The 14,206-nt window shown below is 41.9% G+C and overlaps 3 protein-coding genes across 3 annotated transcripts in view; 2 read left to right on the forward strand and 1 right to left on the reverse strand.

Annotated features, from left to right (window-relative positions):
• Positions 1-14,178, forward strand: part of LOC136428969 (centlein-like) — a 56,892-nt gene extending 42,714 nt beyond the window's left edge. The window contains exons 20-27 of the mRNA XM_066418820.1: positions 6,869-7,039; positions 7,434-7,516; positions 8,528-8,696; positions 9,171-9,266; positions 9,843-10,028; positions 10,947-11,153; positions 12,118-12,192; positions 12,645-14,178. Of these exons, the coding sequence (XP_066274917.1) occupies positions 6,869-7,039; positions 7,434-7,516; positions 8,528-8,696; positions 9,171-9,266; positions 9,843-10,028; positions 10,947-11,153; positions 12,118-12,192; positions 12,645-12,746 (1,089 nt within the window). The 3' untranslated portion in view covers positions 12,747-14,178. The remainder of the gene's footprint in view (positions 1-6,868; positions 7,040-7,433; positions 7,517-8,527; positions 8,697-9,170; positions 9,267-9,842; positions 10,029-10,946; positions 11,154-12,117; positions 12,193-12,644) is intronic.
• LOC136428971 (zinc finger protein basonuclin-2-like) overlaps positions 1-14,206 on the forward strand; it is a 133,543-nt gene that overhangs the window by 54,006 nt on the left and 65,331 nt on the right. The window lies entirely within an intron of this gene.
• On the reverse strand, positions 696-6,363 carry LOC136428970 (uncharacterized protein PF3D7_1120000-like). The gene is made up of 7 exons (XM_066418821.1): positions 6,158-6,363; positions 5,498-5,611; positions 4,708-4,782; positions 4,332-4,421; positions 2,479-2,586; positions 1,763-1,837; positions 696-1,184 (listed from the first exon to the last, which is right to left on the reverse strand). Exons 1-7 carry the CDS (start codon positions 6,246-6,248, stop codon positions 1,000-1,002), a joined length of 738 nt encoding a protein of 245 aa, XP_066274918.1. The 5' UTR covers positions 6,249-6,363; the 3' UTR covers positions 696-999.

Below are 14,206 nucleotides of genomic sequence, written 5' to 3' on the forward strand. Positions count from 1 at the left end.
AAGGCCCAGTTTGTACAGTTTTTCCCGACATCTCCAAAATCTGCCAATATCGGGACACTTGTAGGTTTAGGACTCGAAAAACTATGGGAACATGCAATAAATTTGTCTCCTTCTGCCATTTTTTTTGACTGACTACATGCATGTATGTTGGCAGTCGCGACATTGCAAGATCCGTTGTGTAAATCATGCCTAAGTTCATCTATGAGTGGTTATCAAAGAATTCTATGAAGAGAAGGTACTTGTTCTCAATACATTTTGTACCCTCTTGGTGAACCAGAAATAGTCAAGTCAAGTCGAGTCAAAGCCTTTATTTTCCCTCAAGCCTTTATTTTCCTTCGAAATAAAATAGTTGGCAGAATGCTGTCTGATCCTGAACATGGTTTGGCCTGGGTGCCATCCTATTTCTACCGGGGCTCCTACATTCGCTACCCTAAAGTAGCGAATGTAGGAGCCCCGGTAGAAATAGGATGGCACCCAGGCTAAACATGGTTAGTAACACACACATACACTGTACACACATATACACAGATAATACCAATGTAAAAGAGTGTGAAACAGTTTATCTGTTGTTTTTTGTCGCAAATTTTAATCTACTTATAGCTTTAGCATGGACTGCAAACCATATCTTTTATTAAAGGCTCTAACTTGTTTGGGTTTCAAAACTAAGATACTTAGAATACTTTTAAATTGGTGTCTGCACTTTTTGAAATTTATTTACTGTCCATCAACCACGGAGTATGCAAGACTGGTATAGAATGCAGGTTTAATTAGCCTTGATCATCAATCAATGAGAACAAAACCTGTTTCCAAGAATGAATTTCGAGCCCTGCCTGAACACATACAGTGTTAAAGCTACTAGTCTGCCGAATTCGGGGCTGGCTGCTGGTTAAGACTGGTATAGAATGCAGGTTTAACTAGCCATGATCAATCAATGAGAACAGAACCTATTTCCAAAAATGAATTTCGAGCCCTGCCTCAACACATACAGTATTAAAGCTACTAGTCTGCCGGATTCGGGGCTGGCTGCTGGTTGGCTTGTACAGCTGGCTGCTGGGCAGCTGGTTTCTGGACCACCTTCTTTTCAATGGTTTCGGTGGCCTCCTCGTCTTTTTCAATAGTTTTGGCCTCATCGAAGACCCTTTTGGCCTGCTCTTCTCCATATTTGCTGGCTATCATGGCCCGCACTGAGGAAAATCAACACATAAAATCTTTATTGACAAAAGTACAGCGGCTTACAGATGATTATTTTCACGTAACTTCCAAATGCCATGGAAGTATGAAATTCCTGTTATTTACCACAACGTTTCTCATTAATTATGCGAATTAGATACTAATTTGCTTGAGTAGTATCTAATTCTGTAAATCATCACTCAGTATATCTAAAACCAAAAATCATGACCATCACAACAGCTTTTTACCCATTACAGAGTTACAGAATTAAGATTAGACTTACGTGGTTTTACCGGTGCAATGGCCTAGTTGGTAGAGTGTTCGCCTTGTACGCGGTAGGTCGTGAGTTCGAACCCCGGCCGGGTCATACCAAAGACTTTAAAAATGGTACATACTGCTTTCTCTGCTTAGCACTCAGCATTTGGGAAAGGGTATGGTTACGTAGTTAAACACACACATCACTACCAGCGGACCAGCCCCCTGCTGTAATGACTTGCACAAATGTGTGTGGCCCAAGGGCTATAGAAATGGAGATGGGCGCCACCCCTATGCGTCTTTTCAAGAGGCCCGGGTCACTTTAACTTTAACTTACGTCGTTGCATGTCGGCCACGTTCAATTTGTCCACTTTCTCCTCTGCCTCCGCAATCAAAGCCAGTTCATCCTTTCCTGCAGGAAAATAAAGAAGCAAAATGTATTTCTCCATTACATGTCACAGTAATGTGCATATAGGGACGTTCCTGTAGCTCAACTGGCAGCAGCTTCACAGTTGGGCTCCTGCTTCCCAATCAGTTGGTAACTGGAAAACCCCGGTCCCAGGGTCAGGACATCTTTGGGGCTGCACCGTCTTTCAGAAGGGACGTATAATGGAGACCTGTGTTTGAGGATGTGCTGGTGAAAATATACCCTGCTACTGAAACAGCAAACTTGCTGTCCTATCTGCCACTAGGTACTACAAGGGTCTGAACATGCATGTACTGTGCATTGTTTTCCTTTTATAGTGCTACTGTTTCTTTTAATCAATTACAGTCAAACCTGTACAAGTAACCACCTCTACATAAGGACCACCTGGCCATTGATATACAGTCAAACCTGTGCAAGTGACCACCTCTACATAAGGACCACCTGGCCATTGATATACAGTCAAACCTGTACAAGTGACCACCTCAATATAAGGTCCACCTGGCCATTATGACCTCTTTTTCCCATTGACACTAGAATTAAGAATCCTGTCTATAGTGACCACCTGTCCAAATTTGTCTTTGTGTCCTAAGGGTTAGGTCTTACACGCAAAGACATAGGTACGTTACCTTCTTTCTTTTCTGCATCTGCTCCTTGGACAATGTCAGAAACCAACTCCTTGAAAGCCTTTCTCTCTTCAGGTTGGAAGTCTACATCCTCCTTCAGCTCCTTCAGATCTATATACATAAGTGACATCCATAAAGAAATAGATACTAGATAAACTCAGATATGTCAAGTCATCAAAGATAACATATTATTAACAGATTATTAACATATTATTAAGACATCCTAAATCGTCTAATCTCATTAACATATCTATTCAGACTTTTGGTATAAAAAACTGGTTTCCCAGTCCTATCATTAGTCACTGATGAAAGACAGTGGATGCTGTCTGAAACGTCTGACCGTTTCAAAATCTTATCCAGTTGCTATTTTTGGCGTATCTTACTACCTGGATGTCTAACCTTCATCAACATATTATTAAGCATTTTGTTGACAAAGGTGATGACGGTTTTTTAGGTGTTTGTCTGCCCGAAAACCCACATCATGGCGTAAGACACCAGGTTTGTATTGGACAGTTACAAGCTGCATATCCTGACAGATTTATTTGATCCACTCATACCGGGATGATCCGCTACTCATTTGAATGTAGTAGTGTGTGTAATCTAATCATGGCTGCATGGTACAAGATACAAGATAACTTTATTGGAAATCGCAGTGTTGCCACTGAATTAAAACCAAAACCAGATAAGACTTGTTACCTGCCAAGATGGTTAGTGTAAAACCTCTCATTTATTCAGTACAGAATGCCTGCTCCCACCATTCAGGGCTGTCTCCAGGACCCGTGCCTCTGTCCTGGGACGTAAATTTGCTTGTTGGGACGGATAAAATTTAATCGTTTCTGTCCAAAAAATATGCCCTTCATGACATGAAATTGATGAAAATGAATTTTTGTTAGCTTAAAAGGACATAATTTTAAAAAAAATTAATGAAAGTTGATAACATGGGCTCCCAAACAAAGTTGGATGGAAAAAAACTCTAAAGCTGGAGACAGCCCTGATTCCCACCCACATAATCACCAGTCATTGTCCTTCCATGCAGGGTATATGACCAGCTAAGTGTGTCATATGCCCTGCAGTCATTGACGACGTATGGTGTCTGTAGAGCAATGACCCACTCATAATATGTTACTTCAAGTATTCAATGCACAAATTAGACCCGATTTACACTTGGAAACTTTTCTGGACAGCAATGATGTACGACAATGACGTAAGTCTTCGGCATATGGCGCCTTTTTTTCCTAAGTGGGTGTGAATTGCCCCGCGTGTCGTACGGCAGGCATTCTTAAGGCCTGCACGACTTCTATGTCACCGTAACAAGGTGAACTTTCGTCGTACGGCCAATGACATGCCGGCCGATTCACAACCAGGAAAAAAGGCGCTGTACACCAAAGACGTACGTCATTGTCATACGTCCAGAAATTACTAGTCACCGAAGTGTGAATCGGGTATATGACACAGGCAAGACTACATGTATGTCCTTGGCACAGTTATGAATGAATGAATGATTTATTTGCACAACAATCGCAACAGTGACAATGTATGGCAATGTACAGAATGATAACATGATTAACAATCTAGGTGTATTTTTCCACAATTCTAATTACTGCTTTATCATATCAAATATATTTGACAAAAGACATGTACAGTTGATGCTGCCTGAAACGTCTGGCAGTTTACAAACCTATAGCTATCCAGTTGTTTGAGTAACCTTTGTATTGAGAATATCATCACCAGAATGTCAATCTTTCATCATGATCAACACAACACAACTTGTGTTAAACTTTGCAAAAACAACTGGTGAATGTTTTGAAAAGGTCATCCACTGTCTCAAGAACAAATCACAACATAACAATTCTTACTTGCGTCCTCCTCCTTTGCCAACTTGGTGGCATCCTGGAAGATAGTTTTAGTCTCCTCTTTTCCCAGACTCGAGCGAAAAGCCTTCATTACTACACGTGACATAAAAGATGTAAAACGTCGTCAATATGATCAAGTACTATCAACATTCTTTCACTCACTCACTACAATATTTTTTACGGTGATACAAACTGTAGTTAAAGGACTTCATGTAGATATAGTTTATAAAGGTTCCAGCCCTCATTATTTCAAAGAGGGATTGAATGAACGTTTGTCAAACCGGTTACACCATGCACATGTGCAGGCTTTCAAACCTCATACATGTAGAATATGAACTGGGAAAACATAGCTCGAAATTGTAATGGAAAATGAACTCACTTTTTCCTCTGTCTTTTTCGTCAAACTTCTCCACCTGGTCGGCAAACCGCTCCACACCAATCTTCGCCTCTTCATCTGGGGAGGAATCAGAACTGCTTGTAGTATCTACTAATGAGCATTAATTATCCACTACTAATAATAAGCTTCCTGCAGCCGCCATGCATCAGACCCTGATGCTTGCGAACGATTGATTGAATAAGTGTTAACTATTGGGTCACAGTGCCAACAGTCAAGCAGACTGGAATATTTAATTTTTCGTATCAGCCCTATCCCTCACACACAGACGCACAGACACCGGCACACATGCACACGCACAGACATTGGCGCACACACACACATACACACAGACACTGGCACACACACAAACACACACACACACACATACATACACACACACACAGATGCACACACAGACAAACATAGATGCACATACACACACACGCATATGCACACAGACACACTCTCATACACACATACATTACATACATAGTTATTACAACACATACACACAAACACACGCACAAACATTAACGAACACAGTCACACACACACAGACAGACACACACACACGCTCATACACACAGTCACACACACATGCACACAAACACACACGTATGCACGAACACACACGCTCATACACAGTCACATACACATGCACACACACACACACATACGCATTCTCGAACACACACACACACAAACAAACACACACATACATATACAGACATACACGTACACACACATACTCATACAGTTACCAATCACATTGACAAATTACTCTTAATCATACCTAAGTCTTGCTCCGGGTCCACTCCTTGGTCCACATCTTTCATCAGTTCTGCGAGTGCGTACTCCTCTCCGGCGTCCCAATGTAGCCTCTTCGCTTCAGCCATGAGTTTGAGCACTGCAAAATGTGAAAAATCGAAGACCTAATTCACACTCAGTCTGTTGAAAATATTCTCATAGATGCAAGCATTAAGAGTCCTTTCTATTGCGACCACATGTCCACATAAATAGAGCAGATTTTATCGGTCCCCAAAAGTGGGCTTTTTTGGCAGTTTTGACCATGTTTTCTCTGTGAAGGATTTAGCTCAAACTGAACATAACTGTGACAGTGATTGTTGATTGTTTTATGTACCATCTAGTAAACAGGGGTGCCTATGTATTCATACAAATATTACAGAATTCAAATGAGTTTTACGGAGTATATACATACCGGTACTAAGGTGAACTTGTTTTAATTCTTTAAAAGTTGAATGTATGTTTCTTGGTAGTGGATTGTATGAATTTCATAAGATGTGTATGTTTCTTAGTAGTGGTTTGTATGAATTCCTTAAAATTTGTATGTTTTCTGTACATTCAACTTGTAAAAATTCCCTAAAATTTATTTGAATATAATACTGAGGCCCAGCCCTAGTAAAGAGACACCAAAAAAGAATGAGTTGCTTACGTGACTTTTCCCGAGGGTTCAGTCCACTCTCTTCAGCGTCAACCATTAAAGTGGCGGCCGTTATGACTAAAAAGACGTGCAGATACTTCATCTTATCCTTGACTGGTGAAGACTTAATGTATCAAGATTAAGAAAGAATCACAAATGGTGGTGTTTCTGTCAAACAGTGTTCAGGAATGCTGGTGACGCAGTAGACAATTATTGTCTTATGTATGTGAGTCAAAAACCGGTTTTACTTCTCAATGTGTTAATTATGATGATGTCTCAAACACTTTCTGAACTCTGACCTCTGAACTCTGACCACTGGAAATACAGGTAGTACATATTACTTGAAGTACCAGTTACCTCCGTGAAAATGGAGGTACGTCATGTACTGTCATCTCTGGGAATGGTGTGTCTGTCTGTGTTTCGACGTAGTTTTGTCAGCATAACACCAGAAGGTATGGATGGATTGTGATGATATTTGTTAGGTCGATTATAGGCCTCCTGGCAGCATTCTTTGGTACTGCAACAAAACTGGTCATGCTATGGTAATTGTGGTGACTGCATGGCAGAAAGCTTTTTATGTCAGGAAGAAGTGGTTGGGGCCTCTAGCAGCTAAATTACAGGGGAAAGTTTGTTAAAGATATTTTAAGAAGATATTAGTGGTACCAGCAAGCAGACTGTGCCGTCACTTCCATCTGTTTTGTTTGTTTGTTTGTTGATGTGCAGAAGTTGACAACGGAGCTTGAGTCCTGTCAGAGTGAGAAGTCTGCCCTGGAGAAGCAGCTGGCGGAGTTGGGGGACGCCTCCATCACGTCCGGCGGGAGCCACGCCGCCAAGTCCCACACACAGGCCGACTGGAAGCACCTGGAGAACAGGGTCAGGACTACCGCTAATGAGGTAACCCATGTCTCTAAGAGGAGAAGAGGCCGTCCATTCTCCACACTTAAGAGCATTATAGAATTAGAAACTGGAAAAGACAGAAATGATGTGTAACCGAGAATACCGGAAGCAGAACTTTGTAGACGCTTCAACTGGTTAGAGTATGATTATGCATGTATGTCTCTATAGGCAAAACAGACACTTCAAGATGCTTTTTGAACATTGTAAAGCTATCTTCTTTTGTACTGCTGAGCCCCATAAAAATGGGATACTAGCAGTAGCACAGTCATGTGTTAGTTACAATACATGTGACCGGTACAAATAAAGGATAAGTTGAGAAACATACTATAGGCAACTGGTATTATGTGTGCTGAGAAAGTCCTATACTCATGTTGATGTGATTTCTGTTCAGGTGTCTCGGCAGTCAGACGTTATCAAAGCCCTGCGAGCAGAGAATGAGGACCAGGCCGTACAGCTCAGGACCTACCAGGAAAGGTACGGAGATGATGATTTGTTTTTTATGAATCAAGCATTACCACCTGCCCCTGTTTTGGTGACTGCCTGTCACCTTTCTCAGGGCAATACTACCTGGTTCGAAGAATGCGGTCCCGAATGTGATTGAGTGCAAGGTACATGTAGAACCAGCTACATGTATTATTGCCCTGAAGAAGGTGACAGACGGTTGAAGATACCCTTGCATGAAAGAGAAAGACATTCAATTTGATACCTCTGACTCTGTATAGCATGCGTAGTCCTGTGGTTAACGGCCCTGCCTCTGGAACTAGAAGCTGTGAGTTTGATTCCGACTGTGTTGCTCACCCGACATGCACGCTTGGAAGCCGTGATCCACTGTTCATTGTGCTTGTCGAAAAGAGCTAGCTAAGGGGAATTTCCCTGGTACAATGAACCTGTTAATACTATATATATATATATATATATATATATATATATATATATATATATATATATATATATATATATATATATATATATATATATATATATATATATATAAGAAAGAAAAAACCTGGGTGGACAGGTAAGGCGGAGTTTTTCATTAATGTCTTATCCTGATTTACATCAGACGACCACACCTGGGTGGACAGGTGAGGCAAAATGAGAGGAAAGTAATCTTGATCCAGTTTAGCTGACTGAAGAGCTATTCTTCCACTGGTCGTGACAGGGAAGACATATATATATATATATATATATATATAGTCAGCTAAACTGGATCAAGATTACTTTCCTCTCATTTTGCCTCACCTGTCCACCCAGGTGTGGTCGTCTGATGTAAATCAGGATAAGACATTAATGAAAAACTCCGCCTTACCTGTCCACCCAGGTTTTTTCTTTCTTTTTATTCCAACATCAAAAACAGCACATAGTGATGCCGCACTCAAGCAAAACACGCTTTTCTAAGCGGCATCACTTAAACCTAGGTGTGGTCGTCTGATGTAAATCAAGATAAGACATTGATGAAAAACTTCTCCTCACCTGTCCACCCAGGTGTGGTCGTCTTGAGCGTGACGTGACGATGAAGAGGACCCTGATCGAGGACATGAAGCTGAAGGTGAAGATGGCGCAGGAGAACGCCCAGACAGACAGCAGCGCGGTCCAGCAGCTGGAGGAGAGGATCAAGGCTCTCACACTCGACACCGAGCAGAGGAAAACACAGGTGGGGTCTCCTTAGAGGTGTAGTCACCTTACAGGTGTGGTCACTTAGAGGTGTGGTCACTTAGACGTGTGGTCATCTGGCAGGTGTGGTCACAACGAAGACAGCAAGTTGTGACACATCAGAATTAATCAGGTTTTATTTGCAAACATTTTAGAAATGTTTGCCAATTGGTGTGGCTTACAAAAAACATTCCTGTAGCTCACTGGTAGCAGCGTCACAGTTGAGCTCCTTTTATCAAATTAGTTCAAGTCCAGGGGGCAGAACATCTCGGTTGGGGCTGCACCAGTCTTTATGGAGGTCCCATGTTCGAGGAGGTGCCACGAGAAAATTAAAGGGGAAGGGCTAGCAACCCCTCCTTGTAAAAACATACCCTGCTACTGAAACAGATATCCAGATGGTTTAAAATGTCAGTCTATGAGGTACATGTTCTCATGTAAAGGAGGTTCAGATCTGAAGATGCTGTTTCTGTTACAGCTGGGCTCCCTGAAGAGGAGAATAGCAGCGGTGACGAAGGACAAGTATCACTACGAGCAGCTGTACTTCCAGACTCAGCAGGACCTGGAAAAGAAGGTAAACATTGGATATATACAGTCACACACTTTGTCATCACGTTTCGTGGTACCACAGCAATGTAACTATTTGGGGGGTAGTATGTTGATTTCATGTTGATATGTGTCTTGTGCCCCAGTAACTTTCAGATGCTAAAAGTTAATACCAGTCCTGTAATAATGTATCCTGGATAGGATGTTCATTGCATTGAAACCTTTTCTCTGTGTGTCAGACCAAACAGCAGCAGGACACCTTAGCATTGAAAACTTTTCTCGGCCTGTCAGACCAAACAGCTGCAGGAGACCTTAGTATTGAAACCTTTTCTCTGCCTGTCAGAAAAAGATATAAAACAAAAACAGCTATTGGAGACCTTAGTGTTGAAACCTTTTCTCCCTCTGTCAGATGAAACAGCTGCAGCAGGCCTTGACATTAACCTTGAGCACACTGAAGTAGCCATTTGGTACCCCATTTGCATAACCCCATTGGTCACAGAGTTAGGCAGCAGAGATAAGTTTATTTTATGAAAACTTTTCTCTGCCTGTCAGACTAAACAGCTGCAGGAGACCTTAGCATTGAAACCTTTTCTCCCTCTGTCAGACGAAACAGCTGCAGGAGACCCAGACGCGGCGACACGAGGCGGAGACGGTTGCGTCGGAGCTTGAGTCGGCCGCTGCGCACCAGCTGCAGGGTCTGGCCACCAAGAGCGAGCTGGCCATCGAGGCCGTGGAGACCAAACTCAACAGGAGCCAGACCAGGGTCGGGGAACTCAACACCTTCGTCAAGGTACCCTCCATTTTAGTATCCTCCAATTCAGTACAATCCAAAAGACTAATTTGAACCACACAAAATGGTTTCATCATTTTGTCATCGCGCATCCATGCAGAAGTAAACATGTTCGAACAACATTCCCCAAACCCCGACCGGTGTCACAGAGCCTAGTGTCTTGTGGGTATTCACTTCCCTTGGGCAACCCAGGCTGAACAGGTCTTACAAAGATGCAAAGTACATAGTATGATACGCCAAATAACCTGGGTGGCTAACCTTCATCGACGTACATAGTATGATAATTTCAGAATGAAACTTGGTTTCTAAGATCTGACAAACACGCCTCCATTGCTGCATTGCTCTACAGGCTCTCTCAGCAGAGCTCCTGCACCTGCTTCATGAAAACTCCATGTTGGTTTTCTATCTGTATGAAATGTATCTGTATCCATATGGCCAGTATAGCCGCCATTCTGCGTAACACACCAGCTTGAATCTCACCTATGATCATGTAAGTTCTGAGAGTGTCTTCCCATGCTGCATCCCACTGCAAGCTCTGTCTTTAGGTTGAACCGGTCTTACAAAGATGCAAAGTACAATAGTATGATAATTTCAGCATGAAACTTGATTTCTAAGATCTGACAAACACACTTCCATTGCTGCATCTCTCGACAGGCTCTGTCAGCAGAGCTCCTGCACCTGAAAAATTCATGTTGGTTTTCTATCTGTATTATTATAGTATGATAATTTCAGCATGAAACTTGTTTTTTAAGATCTGACAAACACACTTCCATTGCTGCATCCCTCTGCAGGCTCTGTCATTACCGGTAGGTTGAACCGATCTTACAAAGATGCAAAGAACATGTACATAGTATGATAATTTCAGAATGAAACTTGGTTTCTAAGGTGTGACACTTCCGTTTCTGCTTCCCTCTGCAGGCTCTGTCAGCAGAGCTGCTGCATCAGGTCCAGTCCACCCGGCGGCAGGTCCTCAGGGTGCAGGAGGACTCCAGGAGAACGAGGGAACGAGAGAGAGGGCAGACGGACGAGTCCCTGACCAAGGCCCAGTCGCTGGCCTGCTCCATCCTCAACATCAGCGAGGCAGACTTGGACGACATCATGAACCCGGAGGAGGAGGCAGGAACGGTGGGATATACGTTTGAAACTTTCTAAAGAGGATAACGAAGTTGGATATAGGAGATTCTTTTTTTTTTCACTCAACCAGGTAATCTCACCTGCTAACATTTCGGTGTCTATCAGACACCTTCTTCAGAGCTTCTGACTGGAGTACTGCTTCTCACCGCTATAAGTAGCCGATGTAGGTGGCGCTTTTGCGGTGAGAACACTGTCCCAAACGTGGCTAAGTTTGTATCCCCCCTCCTCTCGGTTCATCACTGGTGTTGTCTTCCTTATCCAGACGGCCTCCTTAATCCAACGGGTGCATCTGTTATCCTCTCTGTCGATTACCTTGGCCCCTTCCCAGTCAATGACGCAGTTGTGTCTGGCAATGTGTTCTCATCGCAAAAGTGCCACCTACATCGGCTACTTATAGCGGTGAGAAGCAGTACTCCAGTCAGAAGTTCTGATGAAGGTGTCTGACAGACACCAAAATGTTAGCAGGTGAGATTACCTGGTTGTGTAAAAAAGAATCTCCTATACCCTATATTCTACCAACCTGATGAAATATTTTTCGGGAATAACAAAGTTCTTTACACACAACCAGTACATGATCACCTACCAATGTTTTGGTGACTGTCTGTCGCCCTCCTCAGGGCAGTACTAACTGGTTCTACTTCACACTGCAGCTAGGTGTCTCTGCTGCAGTGTGAAGAGTGTGGTCCCAAACGTGACTGATTTTATATCCTCCCTATAATCACGGTTGTATCACCAGTAAGTATTACCCTGGGAAGACGGTCACTGAAACATCAGCTGGTGATGTACTGGTAGAGGACAAAGAACTTTCAATTGTTATGAAATGATTTACCAACCTGTTGAAACCATAGCAAACTATTGGATGTTTTAAGATATCATGCTACAGTCACTGTGATAATGATAGCAACTACACATTTATGTAACTTTTGGAAGGTAATACAATTTGTCCCCTCTGCAGGGCGTTGATGTTAAGGCTGAGAAGAAGAAAGACCAACAGTGGAACAAGAAGCTGGAGAAAGTGCTCAGTGCCAAGGTAAAGTTCAAATTCTACAAACTATGCTCTTATTCTTATCACTGAAATTAGACACTGCAGCAAAGCATCAACTTTTGTGACTTTGTCCTCCTTTAATGATTCTCTGATTCTGTATTGGATGATTGATTAACTTGCCGTAGATATATGTGGTGTATGCGCAGTCACCCTGCGCCTAGACCAAGACGTTGGGAGTTCAAATCCCGGCTGTGTCACATACTTGATATGCACGCTACTGGAAAGGGTTGCAGTCCTTAGTAGGGTCCACTGTTCATTGTGCTTGTTGAAAAGAGCTCTGGACTTTCCCTGGAACAAGGAATGAATACTGCACACACTGTTTGTCTCGTCTGTCACGACCGTTGGAGGATTAGCTAAACTGGTTCGAGATCACTGTCACTCTTTTCTATGTGAATGTCAATTGGAGCTGTTGTTAACTCTGTTTGATGTCCCCACAGGTACCCTTTGCCACCGCCCTGTTAGAGCTGGTCGTAGAAAAGATGGAAGAGAGAGTTGACCTTCTGGAGAGATTGTACAGGACACAGGACAGAGGGGACTAACACCTGGGGTCTCACTTATGATTGTCAGAATGAAACAACATGTATTGAGCAAGGGAGACTGTATCAGTGTATGCCAAAAGATGTTATATGGAGGAGTGCCTGCAGTCTCACCTATAATTGTCAGAGTAAAGCAATAGGAATATTGAGCAAGGAAGCCTGGAATGTTAATCTCCAAGCAAATATTGGGGGGAGGATTAAGGGCAGCTAGGAATAACAATTTAGTCTTCCTGACGCTTGCTTGGAGATTTCTGGAATGTACCGTGATGGGTGTACTTTTAGGTTTACTGTAGCCCAACGTGCAAAATCTCTCAAATCAGGAATCTCCATTTTGAATACAGTCTTGATAATTCTTCTAAAGTTCTATTAATATTGCTGTCTTGTTTCCTTTGCTCTTTTTCTTCAGAGCAGTCTCATGATTATGCATTGTATCAAAACTGAACAGTGCCATACAATTTTTGCCAAATGCAGCACAAACTTAGGTGCAATACCTCGATGGATTATGGAATTGTTTTTAAACGTTTGTATTTTTTTGTACATATGTAGATGTGTGAATCTGTACATATAAGTGATTTGTATTTTTTGTTTGTTTTTAATCAATAGACTTGTCAGATATACATTTTGTATAAGGTGTGATCACTTTTGACTGGCACTTTGTACATGTACATGATTAGGCCCCCCTTTCCACTAGATGGCAATGCCTGGAGGACAGTAGAGCAACCAAAATTTCATTTGTGTGACCCTTGGGTTTTTAATTGAAATACAATGCACATTGTGAAAGTAAGATTTAAAAGGCAACAAAAATTTGTCCTTTGTCTATGAAATTTGTCAAGTTTTTGGGTTGCCAAGCAGTTCTAGCCTCTAGTGGAAAGGTGTAAGTTTGCTTTGTTTTCTCTCTTCCACACATACGTATACCTCCATGGACTGTCCATTTACTGTTGTTAAAATACTCTCTCCTTTTAGTTTTGTCTCCAGTAGTGGCAGTTTGGATACTCAGGGATCTCATCTTAGTTACTCATTTCACTTCAACAATATTTGTACTGCTACAAGAAAAATCTCAACTGAAATTTATATATCAATTGCCTCCATGAACAGTTTTATTAGGTTTAAATTAGTAGATCACTGGATAACAAAGTTCTTTGTACACAATTAGAAAATTGATACCTGAGGTAGAACCAGTCAGCATTGCCCTGGCACTGACGGTAACCAAAACTTGGCTAGGTATTAATTCTCTGGTTGTGAACAAAATAACTTTGTTATCCTGATCTGTCAATTGGTAATGGCACTTAATATGATGTTATGGAATTTAATTTTGTATAGTTTTATGTAAAGTACCTTGAAACTAAAAAGTAATGCACTCTTGTGATTAATCCCTAGTTGTTTTACATGTAGAATTTCAAACATTGGAAAAATAAAAGTATTTTAGTTAAAACGGGTACTTGTGCACTAATGTTGAATACAGT

Source organism: Branchiostoma lanceolatum, chromosome 2 (assembly GCF_035083965.1).
Source record: "Branchiostoma lanceolatum isolate klBraLanc5 chromosome 2, klBraLanc5.hap2, whole genome shotgun sequence".
Lineage (NCBI taxonomy): Eukaryota > Metazoa > Chordata > Leptocardii > Amphioxiformes > Branchiostomatidae > Branchiostoma > Branchiostoma lanceolatum.

Bases quoted from the DNA above. Each gene is read 5' to 3' on its own strand.
- LOC136428970 (XM_066418821.1), bottom strand. From the start codon at position 6,248: ATGAAGTATCTGCACGTCTTTTTAGTCATAACGGCCGCCACTTTAATG. The intron at 4,783-5,497 runs GTATGATTAAGA...ATTCCTCCCCAG, and splicing joins GGACCCGGAGCAAGACTTAG to ATGAAGAGGCGAAGATTGGT. The intron at 1,185-1,762 runs GTAAGTTAAAGT...GATTTTCCTCAG, and splicing joins CGTGGCCGACATGCAACGAC to TGCGGGCCATGATAGCCAGC.